At 43.7% G+C, this 27,981-nt stretch overlaps 1 protein-coding gene across 5 annotated transcripts; it reads right to left on the reverse strand.

The window, feature by feature from the left end:
• Positions 1 to 1,887: 1,887 nt before the first annotated feature.
• iqsec2b (IQ motif and Sec7 domain ArfGEF 2b) lies at positions 1,888 to 27,219 on the reverse strand. 5 transcript variants are annotated; one of them, XM_028410380.1, is made up of 14 exons: positions 25,516 to 27,219; positions 9,895 to 10,186; positions 9,013 to 9,330; positions 7,872 to 8,926; positions 7,618 to 7,779; positions 7,315 to 7,437; positions 7,066 to 7,232; positions 6,706 to 6,845; positions 6,484 to 6,609; positions 6,299 to 6,398; positions 6,052 to 6,213; positions 5,699 to 5,893; positions 5,469 to 5,518; positions 1,888 to 5,212 (listed from the first exon to the last, which is right to left on the reverse strand). In XM_028410380.1, exons 1-14 carry the CDS (start codon positions 25,968 to 25,970, stop codon positions 4,031 to 4,033), a joined length of 4,527 nt encoding a protein of 1,508 aa, XP_028266181.1. In that variant the 5' UTR covers positions 25,971 to 27,219; the 3' UTR covers positions 1,888 to 4,030. The 5 variants fall into 5 exon arrangements, with proteins under 5 accessions (XP_028266181.1, XP_028266183.1, XP_028266179.1 ...); XM_028410382.1 differs by lacking the exon at positions 25,516 to 27,219 and adding exons at positions 10,301 to 10,400; positions 10,483 to 10,883 and having other exon boundaries at positions 6,484 to 6,845; XM_028410378.1 differs by having other exon boundaries at positions 6,484 to 6,845.
• Between the last annotated feature and the right edge of the window lie 762 nt (positions 27,220 to 27,981).

The raw sequence follows: 27,981 nt of genomic DNA on the forward strand, positions 1-27,981 counted from the left end.
TTCACAGCACGTCTCTCACGTTTACTCCCTGAAAGTAGTTCCCGTCTACGATAATAAAACAATTGCAACGGAAACAGCTGTGAGAGATAACAATTAGAGTCTAAAAAAACGCCAACGTTACGTGTACTCTCTTTACAAGATAATTAACATCAAAGGAGTTTTATTTTTCTACCTTTATTAGGTAATTTCATTTTAAAAGTGAAACCCAGTTTCAAAAGAAGTGGGTCATTTGAATTCAGATTACATTAATTTTCTTCCCACACTTTATTGACATTTGTACACGATAAATAACAACAACAACAATATCAACAACAACAACAACAACAACAATAACAACAACAACAACAATAATAATAATAACTAGAAAAGCTTTTCCTGAAGAAAATACATGTTTGATTGCTGCAGCTAAAGCATTACTTTGAATGCTGATATGAAGGATTGCTCTGAATTGCTGGAGAATCTGCAATCTAAATTTAATTTGCTGAAACACGGTTAAGAATTTAGAAAGATGAAGCTCTTGTTTTTTTAAAAAGTAGAAAAACAAGAACAGTATGAAGTCACTGACCTTAAAGAATAGCCTGTGAATATACCATAAGAAAGGTCTGAGGCTGGAATAACACCATAAGCTTATAAGAAGCACAGGCTGTGTGATTTTAATGTGGAAAAGCTTCTTGTGTGTCAGCCTGTCACCACGGTAACAGCCCTGCCTGCCTGCCTGCCTGTATCCACAGCAACCTGAATGTTTATCAAACTACCCCTAACTGTATCTCTCTCTGTCCCCCTCCAATGTAAAAAAAACACCCTCTAAACAACTTCTATTTTTGTCCAAACCGACAACCACAAAAAATATGGACACCATGAGAATCGCAAGAAGTTGCTCTACAACACCGTATCATTCTTATGTCTATGATGTCAAAGATGTGGAGATGGCGGCGAGTTAGAAAATATGGCAGCTCAGCTTCTCTGTTTTTGGTTTTACATTATGTCTTAATGGAACAGCTGGCTGGAAGAGGCAAAACTGTTTGGTGTTCAGTTTTAAGAGTGACACCGTCAGAAAGCTAATGAGTGTTCCTTCGAACTGATTATCCCAGTTAGATGGAAGGTGCAACCTGCACTCAGGTTAGGGAGATTTTTTTAGGCATCTCCTCAGCCTCTTTCCACTCTGCTATCTCTCCTATCATGCTATCACTCTCCACCCACTCTGGCTCCCAACATTCCACCCAATACACACTAATGTTAAACTCAGAAGAGACCTCAAAAAAACACTTCAGAATCTTTAATCACCTGTATTAATGGTTCCTTCACAGATGTGGTATGTGCAACAAGTTGCATTCATGATTTCCCAAAATAATTTCACATTTGTTTTGATGAAACTACATGTCCACTTCGCCTCAGTCCATCTTGATGGAGCTTTGCCTGGAGTATAAATTGTTTATTTTATTTTTTCCTTTGTGTGATGCAGTCTTATCATTATTTATGGACAGTTCACTTTTTTAGGTATTGCTGACTGCATATGAAAATGTCAGCACACACAGCATGTCTGTGTTTTATGTAGTGCGTTTGATAGGTTACATCCAACTAGAATGTCCTATATTGAAAAAAGAAAATGACCACACAAGCCTGTCCTCCATATTTATTTTATTCTCTGCTGGATTATTATGTGTGAGGAGAAGTGGTCCTGTGTTTTCACCTGAAATAAAAAGTAGTATAACAGTAACAGAATTAGATATTAATGACAAATAGCACAAGTTTTCATTAATATATATTCAATGATAAGGTAAAAGTACTCAAACAAATATTAAACTCAAAGAATTCTGTAAATACTATTACTTACTGTGATGCTTTAATGTCACATAGAAACTACACACACACACGTCACTTCACTGCAAGGACACTTTAATTTATCAGAAGCAATAAATATTCACATCTCAATTCTCTATTCTTCCAGTACACATAATACATATACAAAGGAAAAAGTCTGAAATCATTTGTTCAAAATAATATCCATAAGTGCACTGACATATAAACTTTTTTTAGGCTTTCCTTTAATTCATGGTAGCTCATTCTCTCACCTTCAGTCTGAAATAATAAGAAAAGAAAAAAGAAGTCGATATTCTTTTGGCCAACATCTTCTCTCCCTGTCATTGTTTCATATGTACATACTTAGTGGCACTCACATGCACGCACCTGAATACAGAATGGGAACAGTTCCTCCCATAGTCATGATAAGAAGCCTATTTATAGTATATTATATACATTCAGGTTTATACAGTACAATCTAGTCAATAAGTGCAGATATATTCATGCAAGAAGAGTCAAAAAGGACACCATAAAAAGAAAAGCCAACGCTTACTTATAAAATCTTCACTTAACATTCTTGACTCACTCCAAACCTTCAGAAAATCCCTTTTTTCTTAATGATTCAGAAGTAATTTTGGCATCTTTTTCACTTATTTGATCCTTCGTGTAGTTTTCTCTTGGTGGCACTGGAGGTAAACGAAATCAGTGCTCAAATTTATCTTCAAAAACTGCAGTAGCAAAAGGGATAACACACAAGGCCCACAGAAAAAGGGAAAAGAAAACAGGAAATACAGTGTATACCTGTAGGCTATTTTACATTCTTGTTATGTTTTTGTTTTTTAACAAGAAGCCCTCAGCAAAGACACCAAGGCATCAGAAAAAAATGTAAGAAGAACTTTCTGAAAGTGGCAGGAGAGGGCGGATTAGAAGAAAAAGAAGGCCATTTCTGACTTAAGACATCACGTGTGCAAAAACCACAAAACCTCATGTAAAAGCGTGCTTCTTTCAAAACATTGAAAAACACACAATGAGAAAGTCTGATGACAGCCAGGATATAGGTGTCCTGTAATAATTAAGGTTTTCCAATTTTCCACGTCCATGTTTAAGAATTTGTTTTATCTCCTGGGCGACTTATAAGAAATCAAAAACAAACGATTCAATTTTTGTCACCCCAGCAAACTTGTAACAAAAACAAAAGAAGAAATATTGTCATTATTTCATACAGTTAATAATACAAATTAATAAAAGATCAACTGAATGGAAACTATGAAAATAAATCACACTTCACATATCAGATTCCCTTCCAGTGGTTGTGGCAAACTAAGGGAATTCATATGTGCATATACTCTCTATAACCATGTACAAACATCTGCTGATATAATTAATCACTAATCAAAACAATTATTGGACAATATTCATCATACTTATAGCAGGTATATGATAATATCCATAAAACAGCAAGAAGCTTCAGAAACATTAAAAATATATTATTGTTTGTATCATTATTTCTCATATTACCCCACGAGGAATGCATTTTAAAGCCTGGTGACTCTTTTGGACATGTAAAAAGACTGTTAAGCAAAAGAATGTCCGAAAAACCGTGCACTGGTTTAAGAAGATGGAGCAACATCAACAAAATCTGAAGCTTTCTTTAGGTAAAAAAAAAACAGATGCTGTCAGCTTAGCCTAAATTGCGAGAATGGACAGAGACATTGTGAAGCAGAGTAAATTATTGCAAGTCAAGGGACATTTTTTGCAACTTTTCATGATGCCAACTCCGCTGGAATGCATTTGGTGGTTGACAGTCTTTATTTACATCCCCCGCGTCAGATGCTGGATACCTGTCGTCTGCTTTTTCCAGCGTCACATCGTCACATCTTGGTACTGTACATGTAAATAGTCTCATACAGACTCAACTAGACTTCAAACAATTAAAACGGAGGCAACATACCTAGATATAGATTTAATTTCATCTTAAATTATATGGCTATAGACTTTTTTGATTGTGTGTACATGTGTATTGTTGTGTATATTTCTACCTGTCTTGCTATCTCTACTCACATATTTGGGAAACGGAGGTGAAAGTAACAGAGGCGAAGCAAACTGCGTTTCCTCTTGTCACTAGCGCTGCTGCTGTTGCATTCCGTCCTGGCAGACTTGGTTCTCCTCGCTCTGCCCACTACCTCCATCCTATCATCTGACCTCTGAGTTCTGGAGCCCCATGTCCTGCTCACACTACGGTACTTATCCGGTTGATAGGCTTGGATTTGGAGCTGCCCCCTGTGCCTGTCGCTCCAGCCCCAGTCACCTGTGGCCCCTGCTGAGGCTGCCCGGGGTGCTGGGGGGGGTGAGGGGAGAGAGGTGTAAGAGGGGTAAGGGGGGACGAAGGGGGGGGTAAAGGGGAGTGTGGTGGGGGAGGGGGGATGGAAGAGAGAGGAGGGTACTGGGGCAGATACGGGCCGGCGGCTGCTGCGTGATGCGCATTGACGGAGGCGGACGGTAGATTGTGGGGCAGAGTGCCGAATATGAAGTGTGTTTGGTGGGTGGAGTGGCTGGCTGGGTGTGGTGTGTGCACGTGTCCGGGGTGGGTTTGGGAGTGTGCGTGGGGGTGGGGGTGGGAGTGTGACAAGGTTAGTGGGAGTTTGGTACCAGGGCCGCCGGTCCCTCTGATAGAGTGTGTGGGCTGCGCATGGTAGAGGGCGAACTGTGGGTTCTGGGAGTGTTGGGAGAGAGGAGAAAGGGGGGGGGGACATCCCACCACCATGTTGGCGTAGCGACCCGGAAGCCCATGTTGTGAGAGCTGGGAGAGATGGGCCAGCTGTGGGTGCTGGACGAGGGGCAGGCCAATGGGTGGTCGACAGGGTAGTGGGCCTCTCTGTATAGTATGAGGGGGCACTCCTTGCAAAGGAGGAGGGACAGTTTGGATGTGGTAGCGATGGTGATGGTAATAAGGTGGCGGCGGCTGCACGGTGCCCGCGTGACAGTACTGTGCGTGCAGTGCCTGGATCTTGGAAGCCCCCCCCTCCAACTGGCATAGAGATGAAGGGGAGTGAGGAGGGGGCCCTCCCGTAGTCGGTGGGGGGACAGGCGCGGGGTAAGGTGGCCCCGGTGGTATAAGGGGCCCTGGTGGTTTGGCGCGTTTGCTGCCGAATAGTGAACCCAGGAAGGAGCCGCTGTTGTTGTTGCTGCTCCCACCAGGGCCGCTCCCCGCACCTGGTCTCTCTACACTGCTGGAGACTCCCCCAACTCCTGTCCCAGCAGTGGTATGTTGCTGCCCCGGCCCACCCCCCACCCCCGTTCCGGGGCTCAGGATGGGGCGGTGAGGCCGGAATTCTTCTGTTCCAAAGCAGCCAGGTAGCACGCCCGGCACTGGATAGCGTTGGTGAGGTTGTGGGCTGCTAATGATGGAACCCTGTGTGGATAGTAAATCATCAGGCTTTGGAAAAAAGGAGCAACACAACCGCACTTACATCGTCATCACACTGGAAGTATTCAAAACATATGCTCTTACACTACGAACTTACACGACCATGCAAAGGTTGTCAGCTCAGAAGGGCATGCATGTACACCTACTGTATACGCACACTGAACACACAAGCTAATGTACCACTGCAGGGAAAAGCAAGCCTGATAAGGTTGATAAATCTAATCTTTACATAAAGACTTACTTCCATGGTACTGTCCAGAGAACCAACACTGTTCCTGCGACCACGTTTCCCTGCGCCCCACCAGGAAGAATCAGGTTAGCAAAGAGTGAAAAGACTGAAATGTGAAATGGTCACATGTTGCCTAAGCTGTGTCACATGTCAGTGAGAAAGAGGAATAGGATATAGAAATAGAATCAGCGACCCGGTTCATGCTCCAAGCTGGCCCTGTCTCGGCAGTGATGATGTCTCACCTGTCTCTGATAGGTCCCTGAGAGATGAGCTGAGCGCTGTGCGTTTGAGACCCTCGCCCACTGAGCAGTTGTCATCAAAACTTGTCCTTCCCAGGGTGCCGTTCACAACATCGCTCTTCACGCCTACGCCTCCTCCAACCACACCTCCAGTTAGCAAGCTGGGCCGCATCACACCTTTCTGTTTCTCCAGCTCCGCTGCAAATTAAAACAGGGGGCACAGGGGAATATTAAATCAGACTGACAGAGAGGACTAACATTCCATTCTCTCATAAAACAAGGCTATTGTAGTAACTAGTTGCTTTCTAAAAGTTACAGCTTAGTTCACAGGTGTGGCCAGCAGATGGAGCACTTACATTCAACTCTATATTTCTCCATCTCTTGCACTTCCGCAATGCTCTCCCTGAGGTCGCTAACAAACCGGGTGCGGTCTTGCTGACTGGGTGCCATAAAGACGATAAGAACTTTCCTCTCTCCACCCAGGACTGCTGAGGTCAGGCGGATGCCATGAGGGTAGTCTGGAAGTAAACAGGGAGAAAAAAATACTCTTATCATCACTAATCCAAAATCCAAAACGCAAAAGTGTAAATGTGTGTTTCTTACACGAGTTCTGGAACATGTGCACTTGCATCTCAACCAAAGGGAAAGATTGTCTGAAACTATAAGTCACTGAGGTTTTCTTCTTCTGGAAGATTTTGGTCACCTGGTGCACAATACAAATAGGCCACTTTTACTCTACTGCTTTAAATACAACCAAGTTGAGTTCTTAAAAAATTAATTAGTCTTACCACCAGCAGGTCATTAAATAGAAAGACCTCTCGCTGGTGCACTCCTGTCCTCTGAGGTCTGTTAGGGTCAGGCACCTCATAGAGCTGGCAGCAACACACCAGCCTACGGTGAGGAAGAGACAGCACCTGGACAGAGTATAAATAAAACAATACACCTTTTTTTAACCAGCAGTGACAAGGTATTGCCTCATATGTTTCCTCATTAAAATGAAAAAAACTTACAGGCTTCTTGCCTACAATGACCCTTTCCACTGCCTGTACTTGGGACACATGGTCATCGTTGGTCCGTAGCTCCCATTTCTGAATTCGCTGGTAAATCCCAACCAGTAGGTCCCTGGGTATGTCCTGACCATTGTCTACACCTTTGGTTGAACAAAGTAAAAAAGAAGTTTTAGGAAATCATTTATATTGAAGGTCGTTGCACCACAGACACTGCGGCAGTAGTATGGTGAGCATCAACATGACTGGCTTTGGATCTAAGCAGTACTTCACATAGAAATAAGTCTACAGGTTGTAAGGTAACATAAAATGTTACATTAAAATCTGTTCCGAAAGTCATGTAAGTGAGTGTTTTGCCAGTACCTCTCAAATTCTTGATGAAATCCTCCAGTTTCATCTTCCTCTCAGCTTTGACATTTGGACTGTACATGTCTGTGTTGAGGAGGATTATGGCAAAGGCCAAGATGAAAATGGTGTCTGGGTTCTGGAACTGCCGAACCAGTGTTGGATTGCACACACAATATCTCTGACTGAAGACAGAAATTATACTTTAATACAGCAGCCAACCAAGGTTAAATTCAGTGCGAGTGGTGTGATCTGCCTCATACAAACCTGAACGCCTCTATGAGCCGCTCCACTTTCTGGGCTTCTCCTTGAACTTTAATTTGAGCCTGGAACTTCCTCAGAGCATCGTCCAGGTCCATTCCAGAGAAGTCCATCTCATCCACCACACAGCTGGAACGAAAACAGCAGATGGACATCAAAAAGCAGATTCTGTACCTGATCTGTGTTCTTCTATGAACTTTAATGTGTTTTTTTTGCTTTGATTTTACATATATAGATTCATCTGTATCTTTTGAACCTAGTTAGTAGCTGTTTGTCTTAAATAATGTATTCCCTCTTTCAGGTACTTACTCCAACACGTCTTTGTTGAATTGTTTCTGTCGATTTCCCAGAAACTCTCCAATCATCTGTCTGCTGAGGCCTTTTCTCTCTAAGATGAAGCGAGCAATCCCAACAGGAGTGTCTGACACAAAACCTCTCTCTATCAGGTACTGAATCCCTTTTTCTGGCTTTCTGTAGTCAAAGAAAATTGCCCATGAACCTTATTGCTGCATTTGTACTAATTTAGCTGTGTGGTATTTGTGCTTATTATTACTACATCTTACTTGTTGAAAAGATTAAGACCAATGCGGTACTGGCGTCTCTGCACCACATCGCTGTTGAATGGTGGAGAGTCCCAGCTATGACGGCTCTCTCTCTGGTAGGTCTGCTTGCCTAGCGGAGGCAGAGGCTCCCGCAGGCTGTCCTGAGATGAGGAACCCGAGCTGCAGTTGACTGTCTCGTTAGAGTTGGTGGTGGAGTTGAGTGAGTCATTGTCTCCGTCGGAGCAGCACGGCTGCTCCAGACCACCAGGGGGCAGAGCTGTGGAGGAGGAGGAGGACAGTGGGGTGGTGGGAGGCTGCTGGGGAGAGGAGGAGGATGAAGGTGTGTCAGGGTATTGATGATGGTGGATTGGATGGTGGTGATGGTGGTGGTGAGCTGCCACCTGGTGTGGGATATGTGTGGGTATGGGTCTGCCAGAGGCCCGGGTCTGACCCTGGGCAGCCACTGTGGAGGAGGAGCGGGTGCTGGTGTTGGGGGAATGTTTAAGTGTTCCCTGAGGGGAGCCTGCACCTACGCCTGGCTCCTGTTCATAGACTAGTTGTCTGCTCAGAGAGCCGCGGTCTGAACGGTCACTCATGTCCACGGAACTGTCGCTGGGCGGCTCAATAGTGAGCAGAGGCAAATGTGCGCCCCTGAGACGATAGTCCCGACACTCTGTGCATGGGGTGCTGCGCCGACTGTTACTGCTGCCCCCTCCCTCAGTGTCCCTGCTGTCTTCACGGCCTCCCACACCGCCACCGGGGCCCCAGTACTCTGTATCTGTGCTGCTGGGTGCACGGTCAAGGGACAGCGGGGAGGATGGCATACCATCATCCATGTAAAGGGTGACATCACTGTATGAGGTGGCAGTGCTGTCACCATGCATGCTGAGTCCTCCTCCAGCACCCCTGCCTCTTTCTCCTAGACCTCGCTGAGAGGAGGGGTTGCTGCTGCTGCTCCACACACACTCCCCAAAGTCTTCACCAATGCCTCCTCCCTCCCTGCTGCCCTCCTGGGAGTCATTGCGACCCGCACGGCAGGTAAGAGCATCATCGATGGAGTCAGCTAAGGACTTGACCTTTAAGGAACAGAGTTTAGGCATTTTATTTTATTTTGTTCACTTTTTTCTTTTAATTTCTTTCTTTTTCATGTCTTTAATGTTACCTGTTTGGAAAAGGAGTCCTCTAAGTGGGTGTAGTCTCCAGGGCGGTCAGCATCAGGAGAGTGTGGAGGCCCAATGGCAACACTCTGGGTGAAGTTTGTCTGTGTTTGGGCCTGCTGCTGAGGTTGTCGCTCATCAAAGGAATACTGCAATCTCATGTTGGACAGGATGATGCGGCGTGTCATGCGGCTCTCTGAGGCGGAGCTTCTGAGGCGCTCAAAGTTCTTGTTCATACGATACTGCCTGAAAGCTGTCTGGATGGTCCTGGCTGCCCTGCGACTTATGAACGAGCCACCATACTTTCTCTCCAGCATCTCCACCTGGGAGAGGAAAGGATGCAAAGAGAAGTTAACAAGAGGGAATCAAAACACTACTCCTGGGGCTGTGAAATAAAGTTAAAAAAACTGCATTTCCCCACACAGCCTCTGGGGGCTGGCTCCAAAATGAGTCAACAAACCTTCATCTAAATATGCTCACATTTATTCTAGCCATAACCAGTTTTACAGCCTGATTCATGTTTGTACATGATGTCTGTGTTTATCTCTCCATGCCCTGACATGGGGCCCTCCCCCATGTCAGGGCATGGAGAGATAGGCTTCAGCCCCAACATGACGGTGTAGTACAGGACAAAACAGGTTCAGAAAATAGATCAGTGGATGAATATCATGAATTGGAGAAATGTATTTGTAATAAAGGTTATGGTTGCTTTGTGTGCCAGGAGGGTTCAGAGATTCTAAACCACTCCTATTGAAGGTTCATTCATTTACAGTCCATTTACCCCAATCACAATCCGGCTGTTTTGTACCTGAAAGAAACATTATCCACATCTAATGTTTGCTAGTGTACAATCACAAAATAGATCCTCTGACCCTCTGAGCTGATACCTTCTTATCCTGCAGATCTGTTGAGAGCTCATAGCTGTCTGAAAGGGCTTTGCATCTCTTGTTCTCCTCCTCCTCTTGTTTGCGGAGGGCCAGACTTGCAGGCTGGTGGCGTGTCCGCAGCGCCCAGGCCAAGCTGGCAGAGCTGGAGGCTGCCACACACGGACGGGCCCCGGAGGCAGAGGGAGCGGTGCTGCTGTCACTGTAGCGCTCAGAGCTGCAAACGTAAGGCGTCTGGCTGAAAGGGCTGTCTTTGTGGGTGCCAGTCTTTGGACACTGGGATTCCCCTTCCACACTACAGAAAAGAGAAACAGAAGCTATTAGTGTGACTGAGTCATAAGTGCAGCTTGACTATTTCAATTTGAAGTGTGTTAAAATAGAGACTGAATGAATGATCAGCAGAACTTACATGTAAAGTTTAGAGCGGTGTGGAACTAACCATCTCTTTGTGGAACTCATGTTGGACTCACTGATAGAGTCTTACTGCTTTCAAGCAACCCTAAACACTCCTTGTCCACATAGTAAATTGGTTATCCAATACACATAAAGGTTTTCCTTTAAAGAATCTGGGAGGATTAGTTAATATACTACCATGTTGTGCCAAGCCTGCTGGTGTTTATGCACTCTGCAGTTGTAAAACATATCAGGCAGACACTATAACACACTCCTCCGCTGCCACATACTGTCAACACCATACTGACAAGAAAAACTAGGTCGCTTTGTTAGTGGCAGGTATAAAGCACACACCAAGAAGCTTACTATGGTGAGACAAATAATATGCATGCCAGATTCACTTTCACTCAGTCTACAACAGATAAAGTAAGATTTGAAGCTAAACGCATCTTTTTGCAGTCTGCATAGGAATAATCGAAAGACTTATCAGGAACCAAGAAAGTCCAGAAATCCTCCAGTGTGCTGTTCTGGCTAGATAAAATCCACCCGAGTCACTGAGTGTGTGAGAATGACTACAGTCACATGTTCCTGCCTACATTTCCTTCTTGTGTTAGCCACATCCCATTCAGTCAGCTGTGCCCGGCTCCACAACAAGGCAGGGAGTACAGCCAGGGTGAGAAAGATGTGGGAGCAGCAGCTGGCTGTAAAGAATTGGCTGTGTGGTTTCTACCTATTGCATATTTAGGCTCACAAATGTATTCATAATGTACTGAAAGGTGCCCTGTTGGTCACCCAATGTTCTCCATCCCTTTCTTTCATGAGTTTTCACAGAGACTTCCTGTGTTATTGTTTAGCTAGTACAAAACAAGGCGAGAAGGAAAAGGCTCTCAGAGAGGGAGGAAAGTATTTTAATTTGATGCACTTCTGGTCTGGTAAGTGACCCCTTTTAAAACGACCACAGTTATACCATAGATGGAAAGAACAGAGGAGGAAAACATTGTACAATGCAGAGTCTTTCGGCAGGACATCCTGTCCCTTCAAGCAACACATGACCTGGTTAAATTATTGTTATGTCTAACAACAACGCTGAGGACAGCTCCATTATGTTGCATAACACCAGCCAGGCAAAAATCCCAGCAATAAAAACAGACACAATCCTGACATCTACAGGAAGAAACATATAACCACAGATAAGGGCTATGTATGTATATGTTTTATTTATGCTGCTTGCCAATATGTTTTTTCAGCAAATGAATTAGGAGCAACAAGTTGTTGTGTACAACTCCATCTTGAAAATGTTTTCTTGTCTGTGCAGCATCGTTTAGCATTCCTCCTCTTCTGCTCCTTAAATAGAGAAACTGAGAAGAGGGAGGGGGTTGCTTGGTGACGGTTGCTGTGGGACCTTTGTGGGCGGTGAGGCAGTTGTTAGAAGTGTTGTTGCCATGACAATGTATTGACTGTTACCTCCATTAAGGTGGGTGTTGAAGATTCTACACAGGTTGTGAATGACAGTCTACATAATACTTGCCTCTTTATGAAAACAATCAAAAATAACAGATCAGTAAAGTGTTATTCATGCACCTATACAGCACTGTCAAAACGTATAAAAATGGACACTGAATTATGAATTATATTTAATTTAATATATAGAGTCTCAGAAAATTCTGTCCAAAACAGCGCTGTGTGAAATAGCTCCTTTTAAGGAATGGAAACATGCCATGTGAGTGCCTCTGTAGAGCGCCAACAGGTAGACAGCCTCACTGTAATTTCCTGCTATGCACATCAGCAGGAGCAGATGGTATTTTCATTCAACTGAGTCACAAGACACTTTAAATTCACAAACTGCAAGGCAACAATCCAGGCTTCATACATCGGTCTCTGAATATTCATAGCTGATCCCTGGACTTTCAGTCTGAATTTTTCATAAGATAACATTAATTGTCATAGTCCTCAGCAACAGGCCAGAGTAAGGTTCAAAACTCCAGTAAAAAACATTTTCAAAATTGAAATCTACTGCCTTAGGACAATGAGTCAATAAACAGTGATGTTATTGAACGTGATTACATTTTCTCAGTTGCAACTCTACCAAATCTGAATATCAGTGAATGTCAGCCTTTGAAAGATGGCAGCAGGTTGAGTTTTAATAACAGACAAGCTGTTCCTGGTACAGGGACATCCCAATTGGGGAGATTTTAATTTGGTGTTACTTGGAGTAAGAACCAGGCACATGGTAATATGTGGCAAGCAGCAAGACGGTGATATTCAAGTCATAAGTTTGTTGTATAAAACATGAGTGTGTCCATATCACAGCTGGCACCTGAATCTCATTATTTATGTAAGAAACCCTGTATTCTTGTTACAGCGCCAGAGAGAGGTTCTCTCCAGAGGCTCCCTCATAAAGACCTGCCCTGGAGTTTTTTAGTACCTTCTGCTACTTAATTGGAGCTGAAACAGATGGCTGGAATCTAATAAACAAAAAAAGCAATCGCTGATGTTTAAAAGAAGAGGGGAGAAATAGGAGAGAAAGTAAATAAATGACAGTGCTGTAAATGTACAATGTCAGCCTCTGCCTCCTGTCCCTCGCTCATATAATATTGATGTGTTAATAGTGTGTGTGTGTGTGTGTGTGTGTGTATGAAAGAGTGACGGTAGGTCTGCCTGTGCTATTGAACCCTCAGCAGGACATAGAGGCTGAGGGATTAACCTCTCTGCCTGCCAATAACTGCATCGATCCGTCTGTTGACTCATTTCCAACTGAGCATTGACTCAGTGCAGTTATCCCATATCCTTTCTAATCACTTTATTAGATAGAATAGAATAGAATATACCAATAGAACATACTTTATATACTTTATTAATCCCTTTGGGAAGGTCCCTCGGGGAAATTTGGTTATTATAAACTTTTGTGTAAATTGTGCCATTTGTTTCAGGGATTATTTCAAGCTTAAAGTTGTATGTGTAAACTCAGATATTCTCAGGGCCGATATGCTCTCTAATTCAAAGCTAATAATCATTACACTTTCCAATTAGGGAAATTGTGGTATGGAAATGACGGTAAGTCTACTCGCCAATGTATGCATGTGGAATTCTGTGCTACAGTGAGGGGCAAAATAAAACAACTATGCCTCTAAAAAAATAGGTTTTGCCTGATTTACTTCTCATATTTCAGTATTATTATCCCCAGAACCCCTACAGCGCTGTAATTTCTGTATTTTTTTTCCACAGAGGGACTATGATGGATACAATCTGCAAAAATGCCTACAGCTAGAACCCAGCTAATTACTTGTGTGATAATATTTTAAGCCAGTGAAATGAATCCACTTCTGGAACAATGTGTATACTCTTCATCAAATGTGATCTCACTTATTTATACGGTCAAACTGACAGGCAACAATCAAGTCATTCATGGGTCAAATCGGAGCATTCCGACAACGCCAACACTTTAACAGCCATTTCACTTTCCATCACACACACATACGCACTCCTTTCTGTGAACCATCAGTTCAAGGCCCAGGCAGGTTCTGTGGTTTGACAGCAAAGGGAAGAAAAGCAGTAAATTTAAAAACCTAAAACTATTTGCAGAACTACAGAGGAGTGTTTTGTAAGAATAAACACATCAGATAATCTCTGGCACTGAGGCAAGACAGAATGAAGAGATAAGAGTTGTGTAAACAGACAGGGAAATAATGTAAACTGACTTCTCTTTTCTCCCTTTTCTAGAGTATTTTTTATGCACCAGTGGTGAGTGATCACTGGTTACAGGTATGTCCAGTTCTCTGACTGATCAAGCAGAAAGTTTAACACATTATAATGGCAGCTTGAGAGCCATCTTGACTTCCTTGGTTGATAATCCCTTCCTAGAGACAGAGGTGGCAGGTGACTGCATGAGAGTCAATACTATCCATTTTCCTATAGTGCTGACTTGCAATTTTTGCCCACTCAAAACAGAAAGGAGGCGTAATTACTTACAAGGTTACCAATCACAATGATCAATGACCTCACCTAGCATTTAGCAAACTTTAAATTGCAAACTTTTGTATATTTACTTTAATTTTGCACATCTACAGCTTGGTTTTGTGCTTTTTTTTTTATTTGCATTTCCTGATGAGTAACCGGTACGGTAGCCATAGCAGATCATCCAGACTTTAACAGGTATGAAATCATCTGAACGGCATGCACACACAGTCAGACAGGTACCTGTCAGCTGTCTTCCTCAAATTACGTCAGTTTCCAAACACATTACACCTACAGTACCAAGAAAATAGCTTATTTATCGTCAGGTTTTGTTTTGTTTTTAATTTACACTTCACCCACACACCGTGCACACACACACACACACTGAAGGTGATCTACTGTATAAACCATATGTCATATGTACAACATGCACTGCAGAGCATGGCACTGTTGAGTGAAGTCACTTCTTACTGATACCAACATAAATGCTGTGTATTGGTGAGATTTACAAGTGAAAGAAAAGTCAAAAAGCTGAGTTCTTACCATGCTGCTACTGTCAGGTCCAACACTAACTGCAGCTGCGCAATAATAAACACACACTCCCTCCCTCTCTCATGCACACAATTTCACCTTAGCTCTCGTTTGCCCGGCAAAGCTGTGCAGGCTACATTCTTGAAACGTCTTCTGACAGCTTCACTCACCCTGCCCTGCTTCTCCCTCCACCCTCCTCCTCCTCCCTGTGCTGGATCACTGACCCATGCATAGTCACTTTTATTACAGAGCACCAAACTTACCACAAGAACACGTTACAGCAACACAGATAAAATAGACACACAGAAGAAGTACACAGTCATTTATTGAGAAAAAGAGAAGGAGAATGAGAAGAACACATTGAAAGAACAGGTTTTTTTTTAGCCTGCAGTGCAATTTATCCATCTAGATTGTTTTGGTGTGAGTTGCACAGATGTCTGCTGTAGAGTTTTCTAGCTTTTCCTCAATATAATGGAAGTAAATGGCAATTGCCTATATAGCAGAAATTATGACCAACTTACACACACACACAATAAAAACGCAGGAACTATTTTTCACCGAACTACAATGGTATCACTGCACAGAAAGGCAGGAAGCAGCTACCTGTAATATAACTAACTTAAAAAAAGACAGTGAGAAGAGAAAGTGAAGCCACACAGTATTTATCAGAGAAAAAAAATGAAAAGAAAATAAACTCTGTAAATTTGTCTGGATCTCACACATTTAAATTTGGGTTGAATTGTCCTGACAAATACATCTCTGTGGTTCAGTAGTTCAAATTACTGCATTGTATACAAAGAAAATATGTCGACTGCCTTGATCTACATTCAAATAAAAAATTATGTGCTCCAGTGCCTTGATTAAGTTGATTTTAAGACGCCAAGTTTTCACTAATTATGCTAATCAGGCTGCCAACAATGATGCTTTGTGTGTGTGTGTGTACTGTGTGTTCAAAGCATTCAAGGATTATGCACACTGCACAATCAATATATCTCTGAAAATAGAATTTCTATCATTTCTTTTTAAATGAGAACAATCTGCTTGAGGTGGAGATTGAGAGTGAGACGGCGAACGTGTACGAGCAGCATTCCAGCATGACTGAACACAGAGCAATTAAGAGCAGCGTGTTACTTCACCATTGGGCATTTTAAAAAGGAAGAGTCTTCGGGGGCTTGAAAGATGTTTATTGCTTTAAAACAACATGACAAATGAATGTTTTTTTTTTATAGGAAAGCAATTCAGGGTCACCAGGGACAGAAGTGCGTAGCAAAATTGTGACTACTGTGCATCAAAAATGACTCAACTAGTGGGTCCAAGATAAGCATGAGCCCGACAGTAACAAGCAGAAGACATGTGATGTGTTCTGACAGCTTAAGATGGCTGCAAGTAAAGAAACAAAGACCAAAGAATACAGAGAGAACATCAACTGTGAAATTACAGCACAAACCAAATGATACTACACAAACAACGAATAATGCATGCATTTCTATTTTTTCTTCCCCTGTTAACATTTTGGTACACAGTGAGGTCTCACTTTTCTGGCAGCGTAAGACTGTGAGAGGCTTTTCACAGGTAAATGTGTGAGTGAGTCTTTGTGCGGTCAGTCACACCTCGGCTCAGCGAGAGGATGGGCTACTGCAGCCTGAGGCCGAACAACAGAACTGATGGGCGCCCTCATCCTCACCCTCCTCTCTTGGAAAGCAACAAGTCAGCGCGCACACACACACACACACAGGACAGAAGGCAAGACAGACAAGAGGACAGAGAGAGAGAGAGAGAGAGAGAAAGACATTGGAGGGACAGAGTGAGAAAACAAGTGCAAGACACACAAAAGCAGAAAGCAAATAGAAAAGGCACGAGTGGGTGGCATTTTAAGCTAAAACATGGACATAAAAGGTATTAAAAAGAATCTATACAGTGGATATGAGTACGTCACAGCCAACTGATGCCATTAGATGGCAGTGTTGGAGCACCATGCGCAGATGTGTCGGCATCAGTTGAAGGATAAATGAAATAAGGAGAGGAAAAGGGGAGAGAATTCAATAGGTTCACCTGTGACTCAGTCCATCTTAGTCCCAGAGCTTATTGAGGATGACTGCTTCCTCTCACTCTCTTTGAGGAACTAGTAGAATGGCCTATACATCCAGGTATTAGTCACACCTGGGAGTAAAAGGAGACTGAAGCACAGGCTTTTGAAGGGGTCGCTGGGATTGCAGCAAGTAAAGCAGGAAAACATGTAGGTAACAAGTAGGTGATACATAGACAGGTGTTAAATGTGGGAGAGATCTGGGGGGTTGTTGACAGGCCTCTGTGGGTCCGTAGGGAGGTGAGGGGTATACTCACTGTAATCAGGCCCCTTTAGTGGCCCTTACCTGTCCTCCTGCTGTAAGCTTTGGTCAGTAGAGGGACAGCAGTACTGATGGAGACTGACGAAGCTGTGAACAGTCAGACTGGTGGGAAACAGAGTGGCAAAGGCAGCGCTGCTCACTGCTGTGGGAGTGGTGGGAGCTGAGATGGGCTGCCCTGAGATAGATGGCGGCCGGGCACTGACAGGAAATACCAAAGATGGACGATACGTTCACACAGAGAAAGCAGAGAAACACAGACACATACGATCAGCGCAGGGACAGAAAGAGAAAGCAGTCTGAAGCTACACACTCACAAATAGAACAGCAATGGCAGTGCAAGCAATGACACGTTTAAAAAGAGATGCAGATGTGTGATAGTTTGTACACAGTGACAGCAACATGGTGGCAATTTAAACAAAAAAGTTTTGCTTAAACTGACTTCAGGCGGCTCAAAGGATAAATCAAAGGATGAAAGAGCCAGAGATGACACTTTTGTTATCATAAATCCACCACTGCTGGATTACGTAAAGCTCTATGCTAGTCTATGGTGGCCTGCATGAAAATGGGAAACCACTTTCTGTAATGCAAAGTGCACATATACCACAAAAGCCTCTCTACTAGCTCTCTACTCAGGCAGGAATTAGAGATGTTCCATCTGCAGATTGTGCGTGAGCAGCTGAAGAGTGAGCAGTGGCTGAGATTAGCATGTAAATGGCTGGTTTCTCACTGGGGCCAGCTGCTGTCAAGGACATGCAGTCCCCGTCATTTTAGCATGGGCACACTCTCAACGAGGCACAGAGTGGGAGACACAAATGCAGCGAAGTGAGGAAGAATGGAAGGAAGATGCAACACTTCAGCATACAGTTCATTGTAGTTTATCATCTGATTTTATGACTTGCTGCAAGACAATGATGATATTATTAAAGGCTACAGGCCATATCTTCATTATAGGTGCAATTTCTAAGATCGGAAGTTTGAGGAAGTAAAAACCATTCAAAAATGAAGTCAAATTTTTGACAGAATGTCAAAGAAGACATCGGTTTTGTGTTGCAGTTAGCATGGTAACCAGTGTGAGCCTGCCAGCATCATCGTGATATATTCACTTTGTACCAGAAGATTGGATGGTGAGACGATGTATTGTCTAACCTTAAGCTGGACAGATTATTACTTCTCCTTCCCCAGACAGAATCAGCCTATTGCTGGAGGCCTGGGTCCCTCAACAAGCTCATTTCATAAAGCTTACCCAGAAGATCACCATGTATCCGTTCTATGCTGTAGAGTTGTTTAGTGAAGACTGCACCCAGTAGGGTCTAAACAGAAAAAAAAACTGCGTGCCTTCCTAGAGTGACATGTTCCTTCATTAATACGAACAGGGGCACTTGAGTGTATTTTGAGTCAAACCCACATACGCCCCCGAGCTGCTGTGAATACTTACTAACACACCGAATCCTCCACTGAAAATAGTCCCCAACAAATATAGCACTTACTCCGGTCTGAGAAACTTTGACTAGATACGTAGACGCCATTTTTAAGGAAATTGTTAAAACATTTTATTCAAATTATCTGTCAGACAAATGATAATGATCATGACATGTCACGGATGAACATAACACAACAGAACTGGATACCTCCAAGGAACTCTAAAGAACCTTTGTCCTATAGCTGCTGGTTAGGTACAGTAACTCAAAGGCTCACAACTCACCACTGGTCAAGAAAAGATTGATCAAAGCTGCAGTAGCAGATGGATTTCATATTGGTTTTCATCATGGACAATGGAAACAAATCATCATCCTTTATCCTAGCGATGTAAATTTTGGCTATGGCCACCATGTAAGACAGAAATCTATACCACAGCGAGCAGGGCTTTATAGCGACACTTTAAGGAGAGTGGTAAAAAAGTGCGAGTGTTTAAGGATATAATCATGTAGGTGGAGAGAGTGCTCGTTTGCTTAGTGCAGATGATAAAAAGTTCCAATTACGTGAGAATAAACTGTCAGTGGCTATTTTAATAGCAGCGTATTGAACAAGAGCGCTGTGTTCTCCTTATTAATAAAGATTACACAGCGTCAGCGCCTTGATAACAAGAGTTTCAGGCTTCATTTACAAGCGTATCCTGACCTGTTGTTAATTCCACAAAGAAATTAAATACTGTGAACAACTGAACCCGTTGACCTGTTCAGCTTTGGATGGAGATGTAGAGAGAGGTGCTATTATGTAAGCCTGAGCCACGCTTGTACACACTGTGTGGTCTTGCACTGCCAAGATTTGTATTTTAACCGCAGTATCTAATGCTTTGTGTTGGAGTATCCCCAGCGAGGCAAGTGTTGACAGGCTCATCTCGAACCTGATTTCTACATCATGAGAGTCTGAATCCCTGAAAGCCATAAAAGAAACAGACACACTCAACGCACACACAACCCTTCTCCTTCTACCAAAACAAAACACACACACTACCCACTCAAATTTCATACATATACATCTCTCATTCTGTTATTAGCAGACCCACACAGGAAAATAAAGAGATCAAAATATTAATCAGGTCAAAGTAATATGAGTAAAGGACACAGGAAGTCCAGACTAAAAGAAAGAGAGAGTGTGTGAGGTGGCATGTATTTAAAGCAGTGAGGCTGGAGGCAGGAAGAAGAGTGGGAGGAGAGAGAGAGCCACATGAGAGTGGGAGAGGTTGAACACAGAGGAGGGCAAGGGTGAAAATAATCAAGAGAGGAGGTAAGAATGGATGGAGATGGAGAAGGAGAAGGGGGGGGGGGTACAACATTTCCTCAAACCTGTGCGTTGGCCTGGGGGGTGTCAGTGTGTAGGTGAGTGACTATGTATAGCTGAGTGAGGAGAGTAGGAGCAAGGCAGCAGATTCCAGTTGTGGTGGAATTACATATCACAGCATAGTCATAGGATGCCATTTACATTCACGTGACTGCGCAGGTGAGTGTATGTATATGTGTGTGTGTTTGCATGTGTGTGTGTAGGGGGGGGGGGGGGGGGGTACGATCTATCCAATTCAACAATACACTCCAAACTGTGTTTTTCCACCACTGTCTATGAAATAAGCGTGTGGGAGCGCACTGCGTCATCCCACCTCCAGCGTGTGACCCGCCTGACTCCTGCTGACAAACAGAGATGTTTGATAACCACACATGCTGCATCGTAGCCTAAAGTTAAGTGTGTTTTAATACCCCCCCCTCCTCCTCCCTTCCACCAGCTCTTCCACAACCAACCCCCCCCCCCCCAGTTTTTTTTTCACCACTAGCTTGAGTCTCCTGCTGCTTGGCAACAGTGCGGACTGCCTGTGTGGGCGTTTGGCATTGAGTGCCAGGCAAAAGCACTGACAAGGAGGGGCACAGTTACAGTTATGATTCAACTATGCACGCCAGGCACCTGCTGTACCCTGTGAGTCTATGTGCACATGTGTGTTTGACTCATTTCACTCAAATGAGGAACAATTAGACTTCATTGAAATGTGATGTGGGAGACAGAGACGGAGTAATTCAAGGAAATTATTTCCCTGCAGAGTGTGCCAGAGTCTTAAACGGATCTCTCGACTCCTGACCAAAGAAACTGCATCCCAACTTTTTGTCACCTGTGATGATGAAAAACGCTGCATCTGTTCTCAAAGTCTCCTCCATTGCCACTAAGCCGTCATTCAATACTGCTTCTGTCTTTCACCCTGCTCCTGCTCCCACTCCTACCCTCTCTTCACTTCTCTCTATCTCTCTATTCTGTGTCTCTCGCCCACAGAGTTCTTCACAGAAGAGCTCACAGCGTTCCCACGGTAACCAGTCTCCCTATTCTGCTCCACAGAACGTGTGCATGAGTGTTTGACAAACATCCCGCCTCAGAAATGCCACTTATCTGCATCTGAACAGAAAAAATGATGAATAAAGTCATAGTAACAGCTGGGAAAAGACTATAGGGAAGTGGCCTAAAGAGTCCAGTTAGAATGGCTGGGGGAGGCACTACTCAGAGGGCTTAACCCACTGATGACTGGACAGCAGCTTAGCACTCTTCCCTCCTCACTAATGACAAAGTAAGACCCCTAATCTCTCAGCTCAAAATTACCCCAGCTGCTGGAAGGTTTCTCTGTTCACAGCTGCCATTTAAAACAAAGAAATGGTGGCTACTCCAAACAGACCAGAGAAAAAGAAGAGGAGAAGAGAAAGAAGAGGAGGAGGGTGTGTCAGGAGTAGGATATAGGTGAGGAGGAGTAGGAGGAATGGACGGAAATGTAATATTATAACTGTCCTGAGGGCAGCTTTACAGTTTCCACAGCAACTATACTGTAACTCTCACAGCCCTCACGCTTCCAGAACATTTCACTTCCTGTGAAAAGCTTTACATCACAGCTGATCACTTGTCTCCTCACCATCTCAAGAATGAGGCTGTGAAAACAATATGACATGGTATGCATTAACAACAACTACGCAACCAGAAGTTGTGTTATTGTTGAGTTCATTATAACTTAAACCTAAAGCTTGCAGAGCCAGTCCTGCACACCCTCTTTTGTCACCCTCAACATGACCAGACTTGTTTTTTGATACTCTTTCTCTCTGGTTCTAGAACCTGAAATGAAATCTGCTATATTGGTGTTTGTACTAGACAAGAGTACGTTACTGATCCGTTTCACATAAATATAATATGTTTTTACATTTTTAAATCATCTTTTAAACCAACATGGATGGCACATCAATCTGTTGGTCCTGTTAGCATGGTGGCTAGCTTGGTAAGCAGGTGTAATATTTTAAAGGTAGGGTAGGAGACTTTGAAAACTCAGTGAGAGTCAGCCAGATTTCTAAATTAAACACACGCCCCTTTCTCTCGGAGCTCACCCCGAAGCCACGCCTCCCAATCACATGGACGCGCATTACCTGAAGACGAGCTGCGGTCTGTGTCTTCGGCCATCATGCACGTACCTCTCTGGCGCACGCAGAGCAGGAAGAGAGTGACAACCAACCAATACTCCGCGCAGGGTCCACCCGGAGGATTGGCTGATATTTTTAGCGTTTTATAGCTTCCACAGATGATTCATATTCTTCGTTTTAAAGCGAAACTGCCGAACTAATCGGTTGCTATCGGATTGTAAAGAGAAGTTACACTAATTTAACAAAAAGTGCATCAGAATGAATCTCCTACCCTACCTTTAACACTTCTACTCATAATATAATGAAATTAAATTAAATTTAAAGGCCTATAACCACAGGTGAAGTACATGGGTGTACAGGGTGATATATATTAAAATAATATCTTTCTGGCTGACATACAGCTAATGAACAGGATTGTAAATTACTTCCTTTACACACACTGTATGAAAGCAGGAACACTCACTGCACTCAGAAATGGCAAGTAGAAGGCAAAAAAACACCACCCACATTCAGTTGCCTCCCACACACACACACACATCCATCATTTAAATTTACGTCAAGCTAAACTGCATCACAGTAATCATTAACACCGTTGTGATATTTTAATTCTGGGCATAATTAAACATTGTTTAATCCACTACGTATGCTGAAAATATATACACAACATTGTGATTCCACTGTGCCTCTTCTACAACATCCAGAGAGGATAGATTACCTCCTATCACATCACACAGAATGTTTGGAGCAGGTCAGAACAGCCTTAGCCGAGTTTACCCACACACATTCGCCTGAGGCCAATTTCTACTAGGTTGGCTCTGTGCTGCTACTGAAGAGTAGTCAAAAAGCCAGAATGCATGCATATTATGAGCCATATTATAGGACTATTCAATCAGCAACAATACATGTTCCTAAGTTAAATGAAGGGAAAAAAGGCAAGTGCGCACAGAGGGGTAGAGAATAGCACAAAAGTAATTTCTGCAGCTTCTCTGAGTCATATCTGCAGCAGTGGGAAACAGAAACAGCGAGGGGGAGAGAGTGAGTGTAGCTATGTATGTGGGTATGTTAGAATGAGAGAGAGAGGGAGAGAGAGAGAGAGAGAGAAGGCGTGTAGTGGGGGGGTTGTGAAAGGGGATGAGGGTTATGAGTAGTAGAACTATGAAAATTAGCTCCTTTTAAGAGCATTCTTCATGCAAACTGAATTAATGTCAATTTCAGCATGAGCTGCGCTCTCAGTGCCCTGAGTGGAAAAGGATGATGGAACCAGAAAGAAGAGCAACTTCACGTGGCTCTTTTCCCACTGTGCCAGAGTGTAGAGTGAACCAAAAAAAAAACCTTTTGCCTTTCTCCTTTGGCCATAATATAATGAGTATAAGGTTGGAACCTCCAGCTGCACCTATGTCTCATCCTGTGAGTTGGACAGCAGCATGCATGTTGCACATAAAGAAGCAAATCTCTCACCTGACCACAACTGTCATCATGACATGATGGAGTCACATATAATAATAAACATCCCAGGTGATCACACATTCAACTACAGGCTCAGTGGTGATTGTCAGTCCCTTGTGCCAGTGGTAATTATACTCTGGTCACATTAATTAAACTCTCATGCACTCTCTCCCTCCCTGTTTCACTTTCACTACCAGCACATACATTACATAAAGATTGCATGACCTCTCCAAAAATAACAACAAAAACATCTGCCATGCGCACAGCAAGCTGCAGCGATGCCCTCAACCCTACTGCTTCTTAGAGGAGGAAGTTAATGTCAAATATAATTTCACCCCAGGGCCAGAGACTCACATTGTTCACACTGCCATTAACAGCAGGAGCGGGATGAGACGGGTAAAGTATTTGGGACAGCTGTTTATGGTGTGTGCCGCTGGGAGGGAAGAGGAGAGGAACGACTTTGTTTTGATGCACTTCCTGCATGCATGGCTTGATAAAACAAGGACTCTGTTTCTTTGTCTGAAATCAAAATTATGTGAGCCACACAGAGACACAGGGCAGGGATGATGAGGACTCCTGCTGGAGGAACTATAACTAATTGGACAAAAACAAAGGCAGCTCTCTCCGAGCTTTCTCTTGCCCAGACTCCCCTCTCATTTCACCCTCCTGCTACTACACACCCTGTTGACAGATGGCGAATCAGTGTGTGTGTTCCACCTTTTTCTCTTTTAGACTGAAGCACGCTGAGTAAGGTCGTTCAGTCACTTTCCTCCCCCTCGTCATCTTTCTCCCTCTCCCCCATCTTCCTTCTGTCTCATCCTTCTGATATGAGCCATATTTAGAGTGTCATGGGCACTGAGAGTGGACAAATCCATGTTTGTATCTGATCCGCTATCAAAAGAGAGCGAATTGTCGCTGACCTTAGCTAATAGGCCGGTTTTCAGGTTAGGGCTGAGTCACAGCCAGACAGGGACAATATGGTCTCTACTGCGCGGGTGACTCTTTATTAAACGTGACACTTCATATGATACGCTTGTCTGAGCCTGGCACTAAAGTCAGCTACAGCCGCTACAGGCAATTAACAAGGGAGGATCAGCAAGATCTACATTTGCAATTCATCACTGCATTTAACACCTACATAAATAACTAATATGTGCTTCTGTGTAATGACTAAGTCTCCCCCAGAGATGTGGAGAAGGAGGAGGCCAGAGAGGCAGACAGTGGAAGAAAAGACAACTCCAATCAATAAGGGATTTGGTCAGATGTGAATCAATCATTGATTAGAGGATTGGGACCATAAGGAAGCAGATAGTGAGCAAAATCCAACTGCTGTGATGATTGTGGATGCTCAGGAATGCATATTATGCACCAATGCAACAATTTATTTCACTGATTTTCACATGAGCTGCTGCCTACTCACAAAGCTTAATGCTTCCAGAACAAAAGCTGTGTGTGTGTGGTTAAGTAAAAGCGAGGACAGATGCACTTGCAGTCTGCCAATGCTGTGTTTGCAGCACTCTAACTTCAGGTCAGCCTTGAGTTTTTTTGTGTGTGTGTGGGGTGGGGGTGGGGATTGGGGGACTCTCTCCGGCTGAAGACGAAAAGCAAATAAATAAATAAACCCATACTTTTAGCAAACAGTGGGTGGATTCTGTGGCCCAGAAAGTTCAGCTCATCATAAGAAAGCCCCCCTCCCCCCTTGCCTTCATGAACTACTATGCAACTCCTACACATATTAGATCATTACACAGATTATACTCTGCAGGCAGAATTACACACAGCACAATAAAATAGACACCTTGAGCACTTATCTCTCTACCCAGCACTGTGTAGATTTCCTAGCAGAGGTGTATTAAAACATCCCCTCTTATGTTTTGACCCATTACTGTGAGGATTATCTCAGATGACTGCTCCATACAGCCTGTCATTATGTGGGCTTAGCTACAAATCTTCTTTCTTACTTTAGATTTGTAGCAGACTGTGGTCATTGCTGCAATTTAGAGCCTGCCTGACATAAAACCACTTAGATTAAGCGGGCAGAAAGGAGGGAGTGTGTGTGTGTGTGTGTTAGGACTTACTTTCTGCGTAAGGTGGAACTGGCGTTGGTATCTGTGCTGTCAGTACGTTCAAGCCGGTCTCGCTCTGTGGTGGAAGAACCACAGGAGAGACCTCGTGTCAGCCTAGTATGGGTTCTCCTCTCCCTGTTGGGTCCCGGAGTTGTGGCTGAGCCGGTTGTCACCTGAGATGCTGTGGCGCTACCGTTCCCACTGCTGCCAGCACCACTACCGTGGATGGGAAGGGACAAGGGCTGGTTGTGGTTGTGGTTCTGCTCCGGAGTGTCTGATCCAGGTGTGCGTGGGCTGCGCTCCTGCCTCAGGTCCTGGTTCTCTTGGCTGACTCGGTCCAGCTGGCCCTCCAGCTCCTCGATACGCCGCCGCTGCGTCTCCAGGAGCTTGGCCTGACTCTCGATGATGTTGTTGAGCTCCAGGAGGTACTCCACCGCCCGGTTGGGGTTTTCTGGGCTCGTCTCCATGGTGTGAGAGCCCTTCCTCTATAGGGGTATGACCACCACAAGCCACAGTTTCGACCCCACGTGGGGTCAAGATCCACCCTCCCCACCAGCCCTGATGAGTTGGGGGGAGGGAGGGACCAACGGAGGTCTTTTGTGAAAATTAGCTATGGGCTTTGGATGTTCAGAAACAGGAAGTCACAGAGATAAGGAGGTTGAGAATGTCAAAGTGACTACATATCCCCAAATGCGAGGGCCAAAATGAGCATTATAACATATTAGCATCCATTAAAAAAACTGCAAAGCCCAGAAGAGAGTTGAAAGCTCATAACCGTCTGGTTTCCAGTCATTTTCAGAGTTTGGGGCATCATGATTACTGTCAATGTACTAAGCTTTACAGCAGACAGGAGGAGGGAGTGACAGAGGTAATATTGTCTTAGTGAGGCTTTTTAAAGATCTATAATAAACTTGCATTGGCTTTGAAGAGACTATCTGAGTGAAACAGAGAATAAGAAGAGCCTGATGTATCCACTGACCTGTGACATATTCCACTCCTTAGCTCTTAAAGATAATTATAAAACATCAACAGATACTTTTTACTCTCCTCGACATTTCAGGGGAAGTGAGGAAGGAAGGGGGTGATGGGAGAGGGGAAGAAGGTAAAGAGGGAGGGGGGGGGTGATGCTAGTTATTATCTACCACTAATGACCAGGCGCTGTCAATCATTACATAACAGAGAAAATTCTGCTCCTTCCCACGTTGAGTATCCCATGCAGTCCGCCATCGTCGCCTTCAACCCATGTTTGATGTGTCTTCACAGCACAGAAAGTAAGCTCACCAAGTTCATTCCTCAAGTCCACAATCCTCCACTGCGGGCCGACAAAAACTACATCCCGGTGTTTAACGCTCCCAAAGTGTGCGCGTCTCTCTGCGCCCTTTCATCCAAGAATAATGCACAGTTTACCTCCACGTCATGCATACACACAGCTTTTATCTTCTAGTATGAATAACTCGTGAAAGGACCAACAACACTCCGGAATATTTCTGACTGTCCAAAAATCTTAAAATTGTACTTTTTTTTGCGCTGAACCGCTGTCGACGCGGATGTTTAATCGCTTCTAAACGAGCAGGAAGTGTCTTTTCCTACTTATCTGCGTGTCACTGGAGTCAGGTCGGTAATCCACTCAGGACTGTGGCCGTGGAACTCCTTTGAGGTTCCGCAGAAACAGAGATGTTTCGCTGCTAGCGCGTCTGAACTGCAGCGATTCGTGCGGGTGTTCCTCCGGTGCGCGTCCCCGTCAAAACACCGGTGATAAGAGACAACTTCCGGACAACACTTTCAAAATAAAAGCCCCATATAACAGCACACAGCGATGAAAACATAGCAACAAAGAATTCAGATCGAAACGAATTGATGCATCCCTCACGTTTATTAATAATAATAGTCTGCAAAAATGTAAGGAAGTACCTACTTCTATTTGCATTCTAGAGTAAATACGCGATGAAGGCGTGGCGTGTAAATGAGACATTATTTTGAAAGTTGCCTTCAGCGCACACCTCTATTTTGCATCTTTGCAGCTTTACAAACTTCGGGAACCCTGTTGATGAATCCAAGGTACACAGGTAGGATGTATTACTGCACATTGGTATGCAATTCCTACAAAACAAAACAATCGGATTGTCTCATTTTGCTGTTAAATTTATATATAAATTATGTTTTTTTCCCCACTTAGTTTATGTCTATTTCTCTCTCTGCAGAGAAACTGGGAGCAGCTCTGTTAATATTGCTGTTTTTTTATTATTATTTTGTGTCTAGGCTAAACTGAACAGAAGGATGCGGCTTATAGGACAACAGAGAGAAAGACAGGCCTCAGAGCGATGTTATTTTTAGGTGGCAGTGCTGTGCTTAAGTGCTCATATCTGAACCGAGATGCTCTCTTTGGGTGTGTATATATATATATATATATATATATATATATATATAAAACAGCTCACACAGGTGAGGCTGCTCTACTGTACAGTGCAGTAATATTAG

The sequence above is a fragment of the Parambassis ranga genome, chromosome 7 (assembly GCF_900634625.1).
Source record: "Parambassis ranga chromosome 7, fParRan2.1, whole genome shotgun sequence".
In the NCBI taxonomy this organism is placed as follows: domain Eukaryota; kingdom Metazoa; phylum Chordata; class Actinopteri; family Ambassidae; genus Parambassis; species Parambassis ranga.